The sequence below is a fragment of the Porites lutea genome, chromosome 5 (assembly GCF_958299795.1).
Source record: "Porites lutea chromosome 5, jaPorLute2.1, whole genome shotgun sequence".
In the NCBI taxonomy this organism is placed as follows: Eukaryota; Metazoa; Cnidaria; class Anthozoa; order Scleractinia; family Poritidae; genus Porites; species Porites lutea.
In genome coordinates, this window is record NC_133205.1 from 16,086,017 (window position 1) to 16,104,253 (window position 18,237).

Sequence of the window (18,237 nt, forward strand, 5' to 3'; positions counted from 1 at the left end):
AAAACTACAACTTTGCACGTGCATCACACTTTTTTGTACATTTCTTTACCGTCCTTGCACGACTACGACGTGAAAATGCCTAATTGCAAGTTTTATGGGGGACGTAAACAAGCGACGACGAATCTCTTTTTCTCTCTCTAAACTTGAGTGCGGTCCTCAACTCAGGGAAATTCGCCTACACTTGCCATTTTCAGCAAATTGAAATAAACGCGACAAAGATTGAAAAAACGGGAATTCATTTTAAAACTGACGTTTTCGCTGCCGTTGCCGTCGTCGATGCTAAAGCTCCCTATTAATTAAGTTCCAATCCCTAATAACTTCTTTTTGCTTTCCTGACCGACATTTGAACCTCTCCGTTCCGATAATTCGCTGCTCTGTGACTGACAAAAAACACAGCCCAATGTGCCATAGGGTTATATCTGTGATTTGATATAGTGATTATATTCATGTTTACCTCCTATTTTTGGCCGAGCACCCAGTAACCCAAAGTAGATGAGTGCCGCATATCTGCATGTATCGGCCCTTCAAGCCACTTGTGAGCAGTGGCAACAATTTACATGGAGGCGAAAATCCGAAGTAATCACTTCAAACGCTTTTGTGAAGGTCATTTTCCCCCTTCTTTTCCGCCCCGGCTACTCACGGTGGTTTCTTCGCGTGATGTTTTGCTGTTGTTGTTTTCAATAGATATCGTTTTGTTTGTTCTCTAATACTTAATTGTGCGTGCCAAACCACTGATGTGCATGAAATTATTTTGACCGACGTTTGAGAAACAGGGCGGCTTAGTTTTCAAAAAAAGGGAAAACCCCCCAGTATGAGAATTATTTTTCAGTTTAAATAAGTTCCTGTTTATTTCCAGCAGCCACGCTACGTGACCAGAAAATAATACTAGGTTAAAAAGAAAGCAAAATCTGCCGTTTTCTAAATGAAAGCCTTCGCCAAAAATCTTCCATCGTGTCTCTAACTCTCAGTTACTTTAGCCTATTGTCGAATGATTCGATTTTTATTTTGTTTTTATCATGTAAAAGAAAAACAAGACAGTATTTTTGATAAAGTAGATCATGGCCCAAATACGCTCTTCTCACGTATGGTAATATGCCCGTCTAACCTCGTTTTTGAGTAAAAAATCCTTTGAAATGCTAATCAGACGACGTTTTCGTATTTGAATTTCAAAAGAATTTTTACCCGTAAACGAGGTTAGACGGGCATATTACCATATGTGAGAAGAGCGTATTTCTGATTGAAGGTCAGCTGATGCGTGATAGATATTGCTGGGAAAAAGGATAGAAATTTCTCTCTTGCTTCTACCGCCTCAGTGTATTATGCGTCCGTACTTCATCATCAACAGTCGTTTACTCGTGTTCAGTTTAAGAATATTGAGTTCTGTCATCTCAGAAACGTTGGTTGTGTGCGTGATTGCAGCCGTGTTTTGTTAATTGGTAAACAATATCAAAGGTAATCAATCGTTTTGTTAGGTATACAGTATTCTGTTCCTTAAGTGGGCTTTGGGGTCATTTTTTAAAGCCTCTTTCGGTCACGTTGTTATGTTTCATAACTTACCGAAGTCGATGCGTAGGGTAAGGTTTTATACTGAGATCGTATAATTGCAAAGTAAGAATCATAACGTACTCCAACTTAAGATTCGATGCGTCTGGTTCGATTCTAATTCAAAATCGCTTTCAGTTGACATCTGATGGCAGGCGAGGTGATGAATTTAAAACCCTATATAAACTATTTTTTCGTTCTTATTGTAATTCTTAATTGTGCATATGTAGCCTATGCACTATTAGGTCTTTAGTTTGATCCATCTTTTCCCTTAAAATCCGTCAATTTTACCTTTGCCAGCCAACACGTTTGCAAATCAAGGTGGTCATGACATTTGGAGAGAAAGTGAAAGAGAAAAAACCGAATGCTGGTTGAAGTGTCTTAATTTTCTTAGCTTTCAAAATCCGTTATTAAATTAAACTGAATTTTGTCAGTCGTGATTTTTATTTGAATGTGTATCGTAGCGTATGTCCTTGTCACGGTTTTCGACGCCATCTTGACGAGTAGGCAAACGCGTGAGAAATTACAGTGATTGTATGAGAATCTAATGTCGAATAATTTCCGTAGAACGGCTGTTCTGAAAAAAATATGATTTGTTAACTAAAGCTTTACTCCTAAGGATTCTCTTGAAAAAATTTGAGGGTGTTACATGCACTAGAAGACCTAGAACCACTTTTTAAAATTTTCTATACATTTGTCTGTAGGTCTCTGTAAGAAAGTCCCGGGAAAATTACAGACAAATATATGGAAAATCTAAAGAAAGCCTCTGGAGAAATTTACGCACAGGTACGCCCCCAAATTTTTTTGGACAATCCTTTGCTTTGTGGCTTTAGTTTACAATTGATATTTTGTTCAGAACAGCCGTTTACGGAAATTATTCGACATTAGATTCTCATACAAACACAGACTGTAATTTCTCACGCGTTTGCCTACTCGTCAAGACGGCGTCGAAAACCGTGACAAGGTCAATTGAGAGTGAATTTGTCAGTATTAAACGATCTTTTCAACTTTTAAAAATTGTGGGTAGTTTATCCAAACACAGCTCATAATAGTTAACTGGTAACTGTAAAATGGCATAGTATTTTACTTAACACAGAAGAAGATGAAAGTTCAAGGAAAATATAATGCTGGTTAAAAACGCTTTGTAAGGAGGAACGGTCTACCTTAGGGTGCGTGCCACTGCAAACCGATGGATTTGCGTGAATCGGAATTGTGAAATTACTTTGGGCGACGTCTGAGAAACAGGATAAGGTCTAGAAAACATGAGGGGAAAACCACCTATTATGAGAATTGTTTATTCAGTTTAAATAAGTTCCTGTTTATTTCCAGCAGCCATGCTACGTGACGAGAAAATAATACTAGGTTAAAAAGAAAACAAAATCTGCCGTTTTCTAAAAGAAAGCCGTCGCCAAAAATCTTTCATCGTGTCAGTCTGACTCTCAGTGACTTTTTAGTCTTATTGTATAATGATTTGATTTTTATTCATTTTTTATGATATGAAAGAAAGAAAACAGTATCAAGTTGTTGAAGAACTACATCACGGCCTAAATTTCTGGTTGAACGCCAGATGATGAATGATAGATATTTTTGGGAAAAAGATATAAATTTCTCTCTTGCTTCTACCGCCTCAGTCAGAGTACTATGCGTCCGTGCTTCATCAATGGTCGTTTAATTGTGTTCAGTTGAAGAATATTGAGTTCTGTCATTTCAAAAACGTTGGTTGTGTGCGTGATTGCAGCCGTAATCAAGTGTTTTGGTAGGTATACAGTATTCTATTCATTAAGTGAGCTTTGGGTCATTTTTTCTTTTGCCTCTTTCGGTAACCTTGTTGTGTTTCATAACTTACTGAAGCCGATGCGTACCGTAAAGCTTAATATATTGAGATCGTAATTGGAAAGTATAAGAATCATAATCTACTCCGACTTAATGCGTCTGGTTCGATTCTAATTCAAAGTCATTTTCAGTTGATATCTGATGGAGGGCGGAGTGATGAATTTAAAACCCTTATAAACTGTTTTGTTGTTGTTGTTGTGACTTTTATATAGCAGGTATTCAGCACTAAGGTCTTTAGTTGGATCCATCTTTTCCCTTAAAATCCGTCAATTTTACCTTTGCCAGCCAACACGTTCGCAAACCAAGGTGGTCATGACATTTGGAGAGAAACTGAAAGAGAAAAAACCGAATGCTGGTTGAAGTGTCTTAATTTTCTTAGATGTCAAAATCCTTTATTAAAACTGAATTTTTTCAGTCGTGATTTTTATTTGTGTATATGTAGCGTATGTCCTTAATTCAAGATTTATTCCACCTTTTTCCTTAAATCCGTCGGGTTACACTGGAGTTAATTTTGTCAGCGAACAAGTTTGAAAAACAAGGTGGTTATATGACATTTCCCGAAAAAAGAACAAACAAACAAACATAAACAAAAACAATAGAAAACAAAAAAGAGAAAACCGAATGCTTGTAGTGATATGTAGTCTTGGATGTCAAAGCTAAGTCCGTTTTTCCACTTAATCGTTACAGTCGGCAACTTTCCTAACAGACAAGGCTCCATGCAGCTCGTAAAACCAGAAGTTTTAATGTAGATACGATTATTGTAGTAATATAACTCCTTCGATGTACGAAGAACTACATGAGATCTTAGTTTATAAGTATTAAATTTTATCTTATTTTTTTGCTGGTTTATCGTTAACACTAGTTGGCGCGTCACATTTTGTGATATCTGAATGAATTCGCGATGTTTCAAACTTCATTGCTGACTTGATTACAATTCATGTCATTCAAGTTGTCGCGATATTGGCGAACTTTTCTGCAGTTGAATTCTAAAGAAATATATCTGGCTTCGGCAAAAAAAAAAAAAACAAATCGCTATCTTGTGTTCAAGTCCTCCATAAAATGCGAAATCGGAAAGTTTCACGTCGTTAGTCATTTGCAACGATGGTAAGCAAATGTTCAAGAACGTGTGCTGCGCGAGCAAAGTTTATAAGATTTTACTAATCTACCGTGTTCGTGTTTTTTAAGCTCCCTAATAACTCCATCTCGCTTTCCTGTCATGCACTTTCAGTTTGTCCTCTCCATTCTTTCCGGATAATTAATTCGCTGCTTGGTGAGCTCGATGACTGACAAGAAAACACAAACATTCCCTTGCGCGATACGGTTATCTCTGAGATTTCATACAGCGACCTAATATTCATCATTTCAATTCCCTCCTATTTTTTTCTGAGCATCCGATCTGAGTCCGGTCACCCAGAGTGCATGACCGGTCCAGTATCCACCCGAAATCCTTGCCAATTGTTAAAAAGAGCCTTTGGCGACATGGAGGCGGAAAAACGTAGCATGCAATAAAAGTGTTTTTGTGAAGGTATGTTTATAATTTTTCCCCTTCTAGTTTTTCTGATCTTCTATTCACAGTGGTTTGTTCGCGCGATCTCCAGAACTGTTTTTATATGTTAGTTGTTTTCGCTTTTGCCAAAAAGAAAACAAAATCTGCCAAAAGAAAGCCGTCGCAAAAAATCTTTCATCGTGTCTCTTACTCTCAGTGACTTTTTAGTCTTATTGTATAATGATTTGATCTTTGATTTCTTTTTATCATGTAAAAGAGGGAAAAAAATGTATTCTTAAAAAAGTAGATCAAGCTAGATCATGACCCGAATTTCTGGTTAAAGGTCAGGTGGTGAGTGACAGATATTACTGTCGATTTAAATACTCTTAAAACATAGCCAGTCTTAACGTCGTATTGATGCTGACAGTTTCGATGACTGTCAGCCATCTTTTTCAAAACTTCAAAAACATTAAAAGTGTCAGAAACCTTAAATAGGCTTCTGAAGGTGTTAATTATTGCGATAAACGCGCAAAGTCACTCTGTAGACGCCCCCTCCCCCCTGGTTTGGGGGTGGAGATCACTTGTGTCCATATGGGAGAAAGCTGATAGGCTCCCTCGTCCCTGTTCATAGTAGGAGTGTTCGATCTAATACACATGCTTTCCCTGATCCATAGCTTAAACTTGTCGCTTTCCTGCTCAACTATTTCACTTGCATCCTTCCCAATTCATAATAAGATTGTTCTGACAGACGTGGTCTGTTAAGGCTGATTTATGGTGTTCATTGGTAGAAGCTCTGCGGGTGGATCTTGTGAAATTTCTGTCAGAAATCTTTTCTGCTTCCTTTCTGTGTTCTGTGATCCTGGTTCCCAGCTGTCTCCCTGTTTCACCGATATATACCTTTTCGCATTGGTTGCATGGAATTTAGTACACCACTCCAGCCTTTTTGTTTTGAATTTCTTCAAGGATAGATATTACTGGTACTACCGCCTCAGTGTACTATGCATCCATACTTCACTAAAGAGTCGTTTACTCGTGTTTAGTTGAAGAATATTGAGTTCTGTCATTTTAAAAACGCTGGTGACCAGCGTGATTGCAGCCGTGTTTTGTTAATTGGTAAACGATATCAAAGGTAATCAAGTGTTTTGGTAGGTATACAGTATTCTGTTCAACAAGTGAGCTTTTGGGTCATTTTTTTCTTTTTCGGTCACCTTGTTATGTTTCATAACTTACTAAAGTCTATGCTAGCGTAAGGCTTTATATCGAGATCGTAATTGGAAAGTAAGAATCATAAACCACTCCGGTTAAGATTGAATGCTTCTGGTTCGATTCTAATTCAAATTCATTCAGTTGATACCTGATGGCAGATGAAGTAAGGAATTCAAAGCCCTTTATTAAAACTGATCAAGTTGTGATTCTTATTTGTGCATATGTAGCGTATGCTGGTCTTTAGATTAATTCGCCTTTGTCTTTGAAATCCGTCGAGTTCGAGTTACTTTTTCCATGGAGGAAGTTTGCAAAAAAAAAAGGGGGAGGGGGTTATGACATTTCGAGAGAAAAAAGTAAAGAACCGAACGGTTGTAGTTAATAAATCGTCCTGGGTATCAAAGCTAAGTCCGCTTGTTCGCTTAATTTTAATGTTTTGCAATTTTTTTTTAACAGTCACGGCCCTAGCTTGGAAAACTATAAGTTAAAGTGATGGATAAATGTAGCATCGATGTACGAATTAGGATCTATGTCAATCGGCACTAAACATTTTAAGATTTGCATCTGCCGGCGATTGCAACTGCTCTTTTTCATGCAGTTAGGTCAAAGAATTTCTTATGTACCTTTCCCGTACCGATTCTGATTCAAATGAACAACGCATCGCTACTTTCTCCTCTCCATTTCGATAAACCGCCTCAGTGACTGACAAGGTAAGAAAACATGATTATCCCTCTGTACTGTGTTATTGGTCATTTGATACCAGCTGCTCGATTCATGTCAGTGTTCCTTTATATTTTTGGCCTAGCACACAGTCACCCAAACTGCATGAGTGCCGCAGTTCTTCGCAAGTAGTGGTCCAGGTTAACAATCGCCCAAAATCCTTGCCACTTGTTAAAGAGCCTTCGGGGACATGGAGGCGAAACAATGCAGCATGCACTACAAGTGCTTTAATTTGTAGTGGTCGTTTCCCCCCCGTTCTTCCTGCCCTTATGCTCACAGTGGTGTTCCAGTGTAGCTTCGCACCTTTTAAAAACCTTTAATTCCATCATATCGTTCGCGCAATTTCCAAAACTGTTTTTATCTGAACATTGTTTTAAACATAATTTGAGATATTTTATATCTTCGTTCTCCTGTTGTCCAGTTGAAAGTGCCCAAGTTCCCTTGTTCCCCCAAACCCCTGAAAAACCATTAGGAGAAAAAGGAACTGGCGAGTCATGTCTACTGCGGAAGATTTCACTTAAGAGAAATTTGTCACTATACACGATCAGTATTGATTCGGGATTTCTAAACTTTCCATTGTGTGGGTAGTTTATCGGTAACTCTTACAGTAAGAGTAAGTAGTGTACGTAGTATTTGACTTCATACAGGAGAAGACGCATTTTCTCTTCAAAATGAAAGAGAACGTGCTAGTATTTGATTTTACATAGCTTTATGAGGAGAAATGTATGAATGATGTACCTAAATGAGCTGGAGAAAAAATAAACCCACTTTGGGCGACATCCAAAATTGGATTGCTTCTCGGAAAAATGGGAAACCCTCATTATTTATCCAATTAAATTTCCTGTTTATCGATATCCATCATTTCGATAATTCCACCAAGCCACGCTCAGTGTCCAGAAAACATTAGTAACATAAGAAGAATGGCAACATATGTAACCTCCTGAGACAAATGTTGCCAAAATCTTTTATCGCGTCCATAACTCGACTTTTTATTGTTAAGACTTGATTTTTACTTTCTTGGTGGCTTGAAAGTGAAAACCAGTATTCTAAATTAAGTCAGTAGATCATGGTATTTTTTGGCATGATTGAAGGTCAAGTGATGACTCGGTAAAAATTTCGTTGTAAAAGGGTATAAATTTCTCTTGCTTCTCTGGCCTGTACCAGAAGCCGCCATGAACAGTCTCTAACCTGTGTTAAATTGACGAATATTGAGTTCTGTTATTTCCAAAACGTCAGTGGTGAGCGTCATGATTGCAGCCGTGGTTTGGTGGTAAACAAAATACTAAGGTAATCAAGCATTTAGGTAGGCATTGAGCTCTGTTCATGGAGTGACTTCTGGGTTAATTTTTTTTTCTGCTTCTCCGGTCACCTTGTTAAGTTTAATAAAGGACTGAACGGTAAGAGCATAGTGGAAGGCTGATTGAGACATAACTGGAATACAAGAATCAGATAAACTACTGCGAATTAAGATTAAATGCGTCTGGTTTGATTTTAATTCAAATTCATTTTCAGGCGAGATAATGCATTCACAACCCTTTATAAACTTTTTATTTGTTGTTGTTGGTTGTCATTTGTGCAGGGTATGCAGGTCTTCCCGTGATTTGATATAGAGCCAGTATTGATCATGTTCTCTCCGCGACCCTGTTATTGGTTTAGCATGCAGTCACCTAAAATGCAAAAGTGCCGCATAACCTCTTGTAGTTTAACGTTCAGTTTAACAACCGCCAGAAATCCTCGCCCCTTGTTAAAAGAGAGCCATTGGCGACATGGAGGCAAGTAGAAGATAACGAAGCTATTTAATTGCTTTTTAAAAAGTAATCATTTCCCTTTACAATCACTTTGGTTTGTCTCCTTGATCTCTAAAACTGTTGTTCTAGGTTTCTTTGTGTTTTAAAGATATTTTGTCTTTGTTCCCCTGTTGCCAGTTTCAAACTGGCTGTCTTCCCTTGTTCCCCCAAACCGCTGGGAGACCCTGAAAAGCTTTCCAGTTGTTTAGATTTTTTAGTGTGGATCACTATTGACCTTTGAATAAAGTATGTAGTGTATGTATGTATGCAAAAAATATATTGGACTTGCCACAGAAGAAGGCGCAATTTTACTGCTTGGCCATGGAGTGATTCATAAATTGCATGTGTCAAAACTGTGTTAGAGCACGTGCCACAGCGTTTTAATAACTTATGTTCAACAAAAAGCTGAAATTTTTCAAAAAGTGTGGCTATAGATAATAATGCTTGGCTCTCATGGGTACCTCGGCTACCTTCTCAATGATTCCCACAGTCAGGTTCTTTAATTCTTTTTACGTGGCTAGCTAGGTGGGTTTAAAATAATGAATCCAAGTAAATTCTGTCCTTCATTTTTGCAGCGATCCTAATCTAGTACAAGTTGAGTTTCTAAGTGCATTGAAGTATGGGAACAGGCCTCAGAATTCACTCAACTGTCTTATGCCTGGTGTTAGCTTTGTCCTTGCCCAACTCTTGCAGTGGAGTTTCGTGGAATTACTATGTGGACGCTTTAGTTGACACAAGAAATGCTTTTTTGACTTACTCTAATGAACCTGATGGTAAGCAGTATCATTAATTTTGGTTCTTGAGATCACCCAAATTCATACGTCCCTCTGCTGTGTGCTGGTTATTTGTTTTTGTTTTTTATTGTTTTGTTGGTTCATATTTTGTATTCTGGGCCAGCTGTGGTACCACAGTTTGAAACGTGCGGAAAGAGAGTCAAAAAACATGGTTTAATCCGCCGTTAACCGTTATGTTTTCTGCTTTATCAACGCGTGCTTTGTCGGGTTATTTAGTGTGAAGTTTCTCCAGACCGAGTAGCTTTCCCTTTTCAGCGCTGACTCTCCTTTCAGGTCTGTTCACTGTGCCCCTGATGAGCCTTCTGAGCGGACTATAATTTTTAAATTAACATCAGTCTATGTTCCTGTCTATATTAGTGAGCTAACTAGAACTTAATAACAGTGTATACCATAGCTATTTCTCAATTAAGTTCTTGTATAGTTGCTAAATGAGTACTTATACCACATACTCAGCGGCACCCAACGACAGTTTACCCTCTAATACTTCAAAGATACTTTTTAGGCTATCTAGAGTACTTTAAGATCTGTAAAAATGCATTCCAAGGCGCCCTGTAACATTTCTATCTGTTCGGTCATCTTAGGGCAACTTGAGCCTTTTCGAAATTACAAGGGCTTTAGTACGATTTTCCCGAAAAATTTTAGATGCAATTTATCGTTTACCGAAAGTGAAAATATTTCTGATTCCTCTCTTAATGAAATTTTTGAATCCGAAAATTTTAGGTTCTTTTTTCTGTGAAAAATGGCGTTACCTGGGGAGTGAAATGAAAAATTAAACTTCAGAAAATTGTGGGAAATTGATTACATAAGCTTCGAAAATTGTACATGAATGGAACGCTCACGTACAATTTCTTAGCCGTTCTCAAGCAATAGAATATTCTAGGCAATATTTGCCTCTCCGGACAGATGTTTTACAGAAAACACTGAGTCGATGGGTGCCCCTGCTTACTTAATGCTACACATTCATATTCAAAAATATCTTACGTATTTGAGGCTATTTTTCCCACAGCTACATTTAGTTTACGCTAAATGAACTAATGTGTGGTCATTGAACTACTGGTGTGGTTATTGAACTGTTGTGTGGTCAGATTAAACTAACAAAAAAGAAAAACTAAGTCCATGCAGTAGATATAGAGCAGTATTTCGAGAAACAATTTTAATTACCAGGCTGCGGGTGTTTACTTTATCACCTGTGACACTCTAGTAATATCTTTTACACTTAAGGTAATCGAGTTTAACTTTGTTGTTTCCTTCTGTTCATTAAAGGTCGAACTTCTCCATCAAACAGTTTTCTGAAAACGGTTGTTGATTTTGAAAAATCAGTGTATGAAAGCCAGGCTGTTGGGTCCTTTTATACACAATCGCCAGCCAGACTGAAGAAGATTGAAAAGATCATCAAGTTAGCGGCAAATCAGAGCAACCACCAATCATTCATCCGCCGGTCTCTTGGGCATGCGCTTTACACAGCCCGGGAGATAGAGAAAAAGAAGCCTCGTAAGAAGCGCTGTAGCTTGTGCAGTGATGCAATGAAAAAGTTCATGACAATGATTGAGAAGGAGATTGGCAAAGACAAGTTTAAGAAGTTTGTTGGGAAAAAGAACTTGGATAGAACTACGCTGATGTTTGCTATTGATGACACAGGGAGTATGGCTGATGAAATTCAAGCAGCAAAGGACATCGCTACATACATTGTTAACTACCGGAGACCAAATTTAGAAGTGGATTATATCTTGTCGCCTTTCAACGATCCAGGTATGCGAATTGTGTGTTAAGAGTGTTGCTTTGGAAAACCATTTATCATAAAATACGAACAAGGTGTGTATAAAAGACTGAAACTTCATTACTGTGTCTTTAATCTTTAGAAATAGGAAGGGCCATTAAAATTGATGCTGGAACACAAAGCGGGAGAAAGTTTATTGAAAAAATTAGAGAACTTAGCCCGGATGGTGGAGGTGACTGCCCTGAGATGGCCTTCAAAGGAATTATAGAAGCCTTGAATGAAGGCCCTGCAGATGGCTCGCCCCTGTATGTCTGGACTGATGCACCACCTAAAGATGCTACGCTGGATAACATCCAGGAGGTGACAACCCGTGCAAAACTAGCGGGTATAAATGTCTACTTTTTTGTAACAAGAGGCTGCGTTGACCCATCGTCGCCTTCAACGCCATTTGAGAACCTTGCAAGAGACACTTGTGGTCAGGTTTTTGAACTACCAAAGGATAGCTCTAGTATCGCTAAGATGAAGAAAGTCACCAAACACCTTCTCGGTGGGACATCTTGTTCTGGAGGTTTTGCAATTATCATCCCACCTGGCAAAAAGAAGCGAAGTGTTTCCTCGTCTGTATATAGATTGCTCGTGGATGACACTATGGAAAAAATTATTGTCACGGTTTCCAGTGAGAACAGTGGTGCGACGATCAACCTAAAAGATCCCCTGGGACATTTTGTTACCTCTGGGAAGAGCGTGGTATTCAAAGTGACAATATTTGAATTGGAAAACCCATCACCAGGAATCTGGCAGTTGGTAGTGGCGTCAGAGGCAGGAAAGCACACATACCTGTTGAAAGGATCCAGTAGAACAAATGTGGTGTTCGACTTTATCTTTGTCATTCCACGTCAAATGGGAAGACCCCTGCCAATTCCTTATCCCTTAAAAGGTGAGTTGTTGTTTCTTATTTGATAAGACGGGATCCATCAGGATATTGAGTAAATTTCAATTTTCAGTGGACAAAAACCTTGTACCAGAATAATTTAAACAATATCGCATTCTTTTTTCAATTTTTCAAGGGTTATAGATACAACTAGTTATCTGTAATAACACCAAAGACTATTTCTCTTGGGAGCCCGAGAAAATAAACGTAAAACTTCACTAGAATTGGGAAAACTCAGGTAAAATTCTGAAAATTTCATGTGTAAGATGTCATTTTCTGAAATTTGAAATTTATTTTCTCGGGCTCTTGTCAGAATTTTTCTTTGGTGTTATTACAGATAATTAATTACATCCATAGCCCTTGAAAAATGTAAAAAAGAATACAGTATGGTTTAAATTATTCTGGTTCAAGGTTTTTGTCCGCTGAAAATTAAAATTACTCAATTTTCTGATGGATTCCGTTTTAACTCTTCCTAGAACAGGTGTTTTTGACCACTCAAAAGATTCATGAAATGAGAAAGGTCATGGCTAAGATTTGCAGTTGAATAATAATCATAGTTCTGGGCCACTTACAAGGTACTTTTTGTTTGTGGACAAAGAAAGAAAAATTATTTTCGACTTATTTGTTTTTATGAATAATAGTATCAGCACTCTGACTTACAAGGGAAGGGGTGGATTGTACCAAGAAGATTTCTCTGGGCTCCTGTTTATTTCAGTAACTACCGTATATATTCGAATAAGCGCCCAACCTCGAATTACCACTCACCTCGAATAAGCGCCCATCCTAAAGGCAGAAAAAGTTAATAAGCGCCAAGCCTCGAATAAGCGCCCAGCCCCTCCTCCTCCCAATCAAACTCAAATAAGCGCTCACCCCCACCCCACCCACTTGAGTGAATTAATTCTAATAAGAGACTTCCCCGAGGACGGAGTTTTGTTCAGAGTATTTTACAGAAACCTTACTTTGTTACTTCTTCGCGTTTTGTTATTAGCATTTATTGTTTTGTTGCAAAATGAACATAAATCACTTGCTGAAAATGGTGAAAATTTAAATAAGCGCCCAGCCTCGAATAAGCGCCCAGCTCGAATACGGTCCAAAAATTTAATAAGCGCCCAGGGCGGTTAACCGAATAAATACGGTATTTGTAGCTGCTCATGACGGATTACGTCACTGACCCCCAGTAGCATCGATTACTTAAGTGTCCCGTAAGATTAACATCCTCTTGTAGAAAAATTAAGCAAATTATCTTTTTAAGGTAAAAACGTTTCAAAATATCGTAACGTAACGAAACCGCTAGGGGGGATTACAGCCACCACCTTTCTTGTACCAGGGTGAAGGGATAAGTTTGCATCTATGTGGGTAAAGCTCTTCTTAGCATTTTTGTACGTTTGCGTTTGGGGACTAATAATAACGGCGTACGGACAATTATACCATAAACTACTCACGGACCAAAAACCCTGTAGTCGCGATCATAGCTCCCCTTACGCGAAACTTCTTTGGCAACTGCAGTGTTATATTATAAAAGCATCTTTATTGCTTCGCACAATTTAACCTTCTCTGCTCCCTGTCCCCTAATGGTAGCTGGTGTGGAAAAGTTTCCTGAATTCCTTGCTGCTCCAAAATATTTTATTTTTCTTTAAACTTGCTTAATGATTCGGCAGTCTCGCTTATCCACTTACCTATTTGCCTTGTATGTAAAAGTTTATAGGGTAAACTTAATAATTATTTTCATGATTGATCGATAGGACTGATTTTCCCACTTCAAAATTAATAAATGCAGAAATCACGAAAATGGTCCATTTTTTCTTAGGTTACTTGTGGTTAAAATTTAAAAAAGAATAGTTTACTTCAATCACCCTTTCCTTAACATCTTACACCCCGCTTTAGGCAATGCTGTTTTTTTTTCACCGAGGGCAATATAACTCAACATCGTACATTTCAGTGTGCCACTGTCATAACCACATCTGGTGGAGTAGCACAGCGGTCTCAAAATTGACGTTAATCGTAAACTTGCTCATTATCAGATGCCCCTGTTTGCCGGGCAGCTCTGGTATGTTCGTTGCGACATGCAGTAGCACCTTTACACGACATGCAAAACACCGTACATGCGTGCCACCTGCCTGCTTTGCAGCCACAGCCCTCGGACTTGGAATAAACTCCTGAAGAATAAAAACATCTGATGTGTTGAGCATGTGAATCTGCTACTGGCGGAGTCGTAGCAGGTAGAGTGACGGACTGTAGAGACTTAGAAACCTCATCCTTTCACCAGCCCAGCCATAATCCGTGGATTCAAAGTCTGGCTGCTGCTCAGATAAAGTGCGCCTCCAGATGCAGCACTGGTAGACCCAGGGGCTTCGTTTCAGGCGGGACATACGATTGTTTGTAGCCTGCGTAGCAAGGGTTTCAACGCAAGTTTGTCGAAAAAGTTGCTATCGTCCTAACTTTCTCGACAAACTTATGCGTAAACGATTGCTACGCAGGCTACAAACAATCTATATATAGAAGGTCGTGCCTGCGGCACGAACGGTGCAAGTCCGCCAGCTGAACATCTGCATTTCAAAAGCTACCGAAAACCCTCTATGGTAATGAGCTTTTTTGACGAAACGGTTCCCTTTAAAAGGTTCATTCGTTGGAGACAAAATGCATAGTTTGGGTGTAGCTTCAGCTGCTCCTTTGTTCCCTTTCTTTGTTTGGCTAAACTTTTCAAACGTCATGGAGTTACAATTTAGTCCTACACTTTGTAGCTTGCCAAGACAAAAGCTGTGGATTTTAGAAATACATCGGGAAAGTCAGCAGTCTTATTGCCAAAAGGACTTCAGCTGAATTTCCCTCATTAAAGAATTTTTAACCTCTTACCGTTTCCGATACAGTGGGAGATGGCGAGTGTCACACTCTGTAAGTGCATGGGCTGGTTACTTGTTGGGTATTGGGCTGGCATAGCTTTTTACTTTAACAGTTATGTCCACATCTGCATGTTCAGCTCTGCCTTTCTTAGGTGACTGCATCACCATGGGATGTTTAAACCTCTATCAAGGTAATGGTACAGCAGCAGAGCATAGACATTTGTGTCAACTGCTTTGTTCTTTTCTTCCTGTGCTAAAGATATTGCTTGTGCTGTGACGATTGTGTCTGCTTCGTGGTTTGTCTTAAGGTCGGCTCTCTAATTATCTTAAGCTTAAATCCTTGGGTTGGGAATGTCAGCTGCGATGCGCCCTTTTTTTTTCTATATGTGAACTTATGTGCCGTTTGCAGGTCTTACTCTCAGCTGCCTTTCTTCTAGTTCTTCCTTCCATGAGGTACTCATGAGTTTATATTACCAAACTGATTCCGAAGAGCCCTCATGCACATGGGATTCTTTTTCCTACACGTCATTTTTGTTTAATATACCAGCAAAGACCAATGTTGGTAATGAAATAGCTAGCAGCTACTATAACGTCTGTTAGCAGATGCACTCCTCCTCGTCTAAATTTTGGGGGAAACTCTCTGGTAGGGAACAATGGATTTCAACAGCAATTCTGTACAATTGTATTGTTGGTCTACAGTAAAAAGTGTAAAATACTTTACGTCATTTTTACGCAATTGTGCATTTACCCTTACACCTATTCTTGGTTTTCAAGTGACGTCACAAAAATCCAAAGTCCAAAATCGCAAGAGAAGAAGCTTTGGGCAAGAATACCCTTGCAGACAGGAGATAGTCCGTCGGCAGTTGTCCTCTATTTGTGGGTCAACTTTCACACATTTGAAATGTGTTAGCGTTGCATTTTAAGGTTCAATTTGACCAGCTATTTGTGCAGCGAGTTCTACGGTCACGATTGACTTCAAACCTGAAGATATAAAACTGGAGAGTTCTGAGGCTTATTTGCCGAAGTTAGAGAAAAATCTGTCTTAGCCAGTTTCGAAATAATTGAAATTTTTTGTAAAAGTGAGGTTTTAAGCATATGCCGATATTTCACACGTGTTTATACCTACAAGAAAATAAATAACAATTTCTTAAAGTTCGACCATTGTTTATTAAGGATGCCAAAAATCACAGAAATTGGTTAAATCATTCCTTCCGAAAAACTCGATTCAAAAACATATTTAACGCGCATATAAATAGGTTCGGGCCACCTTAAGCAATTGTCAAACCTTTATTTGCTTAATTAAGTTAGGTACACGGCATACATGTAAGACCGCATGTAAAGGAGGTCTAGTTTATAGTGTAATTGCCGGAAATGTGTTAGTTTTTTTGCTTTAGATATCTCATAGAAACATACTGTATTAATTGTACATACTGTATTTTAATTGTCATGTTAATAATGTTAAGTGATAGTTTTCAATTTTAAATTGTACAGACGTGACGAATTTTTACCATGTTTAAATAAAGATTTGATTGATTGATCTTGATTCAAAACTCAGTCCAAATCAACTGATAAATGCGTAACCCCCAATTATCAAACCAAGATGTAATCTTAATTCTTTATTCTTTTTTTTCAGGGATAACTGCCCACGTAATCCTGATTGTGAGCGGAGCTGAAAAGTTGCAGCCCAATACGCTACAACTATATATTCTGGGCACCGATGGAAGACGTCTTCACTCAACCCGTCTCCGAAAAGTCGGAAGACATGGTGTGCATTTCTCAGCCTCCTTTCCTACTCCCGAGGTACCCTTCAAGATGCAAATAAAAGGCAACACGAAGAGGGGCGTCCAGTTTGAACGCAGCTCTCAAAGCACGGTGGAACCAAGCCATGTAGTTGTCAAAGTCCTGTACGCCCGAAATGAGTTCACTGCCCCAAAATCCGGATACGAATTCGCCATGTTCTTAATAATTAACTCTGGAGCTACCGAAGAGTTCGACTTCAAAATTAAGGAAACTGTCAACTTTGAGGTCCGCACATCCGCAAACACGACGATGGTTTATCAGTACCGCCAAGCCGTCATATCCGTCCGTTTCTTTGCCAAACGTTCGGCTGTCCCTGGGAACACTGAAGATTTGTTGGTTACTGTCACTGGAAAAACTTCGGGTGTCACCGCCAGTGAAATCGTGAGCTTGATGGTTGGCCCTTGATCCCTCTAAAGAAGAAAGAAATGGAACGGCAAAACTTGGGACCTTGTATATCTAATTGCTCGGGGCTTTATAAATGCAAAGGTTACAACATTCGGTTCTAATTCAGCCTTTCCAAAATATCATAAAGGGACAGATGGTGACCCGCTTTTAGTTGCTTTTATAGAGAAGTGCGAAGGCTCATTAGGTTGATCGACAGCTAGGAAAGTCGGTTAATTTTAGTATCGGAAAAAAGTTATTATTACATACACACACATGGTACTGACTACAGTGTAGGAGTCTACTTTAATCATAGTTTGAAGACGACAAATACATGAAAAGAATTGTTTTCACTAGTTTTCTAGCTTGCAAATATAGCCGTCCCTCTCTCCTAAAACGCCCTTAGTGGCCCGGAGGGAGGAGAAACGGCGTATTCGCGGAGTAATTGTTTGCGTACTGTAATTTGAATTTTTCACTTGTAGGGGTGGCTTAATTATCTAAGAAAAGGAGAGACTGTAATTAATTTGTGGCTGCTATTGGCTTGCTGATAAAATAAAGATATGTAATAATGAACTGAGTTTAACTTTCATTTTCTTTGCTTACTCAAACTTGCACACTTGAAAGATATTCTGGATGAACTGGACAATAGACCGCATGTACTTGAGCTTATGACAATGGCTATGAAGCTCCGCACAGCAGCCACTTCTACGCGACAAAATTGTCAGCTCCCTGTCACACCCCCACCCCCCCCCAAAAAAAAAAAATTTACCATGTGCCCTTATGCTTAAAACGACGTCACTGTTGTGCCAGGAGGTCATAGCCTGATTATGCTCAAATATCATTAAATGTCAGCTGTTATGTCCCATTGTTCAGAGCATGAATTTCACCCGTCCTCCCCCAATTACAAACTCTCGAGAGTTTTTCGGAGAATTTGCGACTCGAGGAGATTGCTGAAATTGTTTATAATTGTTTATACCACAGTATCTCTATGAATGCCGAAAATCAAGAGGAGACTTATTAAAATGAAACAGCAAATGATACCAAATAAAAAAGGAAAATTTAACCAAAAAGACAATGAAATGGTAAAACTGACAAAAATAATTTTGAAACAAACTGCGCGCCATACCCACGAACTCAAACTTAGGGGCCAACCAGTTTACTTCTGAGGTGCGGGTTGGGTGATTTGGTGATAGCCTGCGTGGC

At 38.9% G+C, this 18,237-nt stretch overlaps 1 protein-coding gene across 2 annotated transcripts; it reads left to right on the forward strand.

Moving 5' to 3' along the window:
* The first annotated feature begins 1,344 nt into the window (after positions 1 to 1,344).
* LOC140938945 (von Willebrand factor A domain-containing protein 7-like) lies at positions 1,345 to 17,607 on the forward strand. Of its 2 annotated transcripts, none has more exons than XM_073388477.1 (5): positions 1,345 to 1,452; positions 9,147 to 9,344; positions 10,629 to 11,114; positions 11,225 to 12,019; positions 16,487 to 17,607. In XM_073388477.1, exons 2-5 carry the CDS (start codon positions 9,191 to 9,193, stop codon positions 17,056 to 17,058), a joined length of 2,007 nt encoding a protein of 668 aa, XP_073244578.1. In that variant the 5' UTR covers positions 1,345 to 1,452; positions 9,147 to 9,190; the 3' UTR covers positions 17,059 to 17,607. The 2 variants fall into 2 exon arrangements, with proteins under 2 accessions (XP_073244578.1, XP_073244577.1); XM_073388476.1 differs by lacking the exon at positions 1,345 to 1,452 and adding an exon at positions 3,161 to 3,298.
* Positions 17,608 to 18,237: the final 630 nt, after the last annotated feature.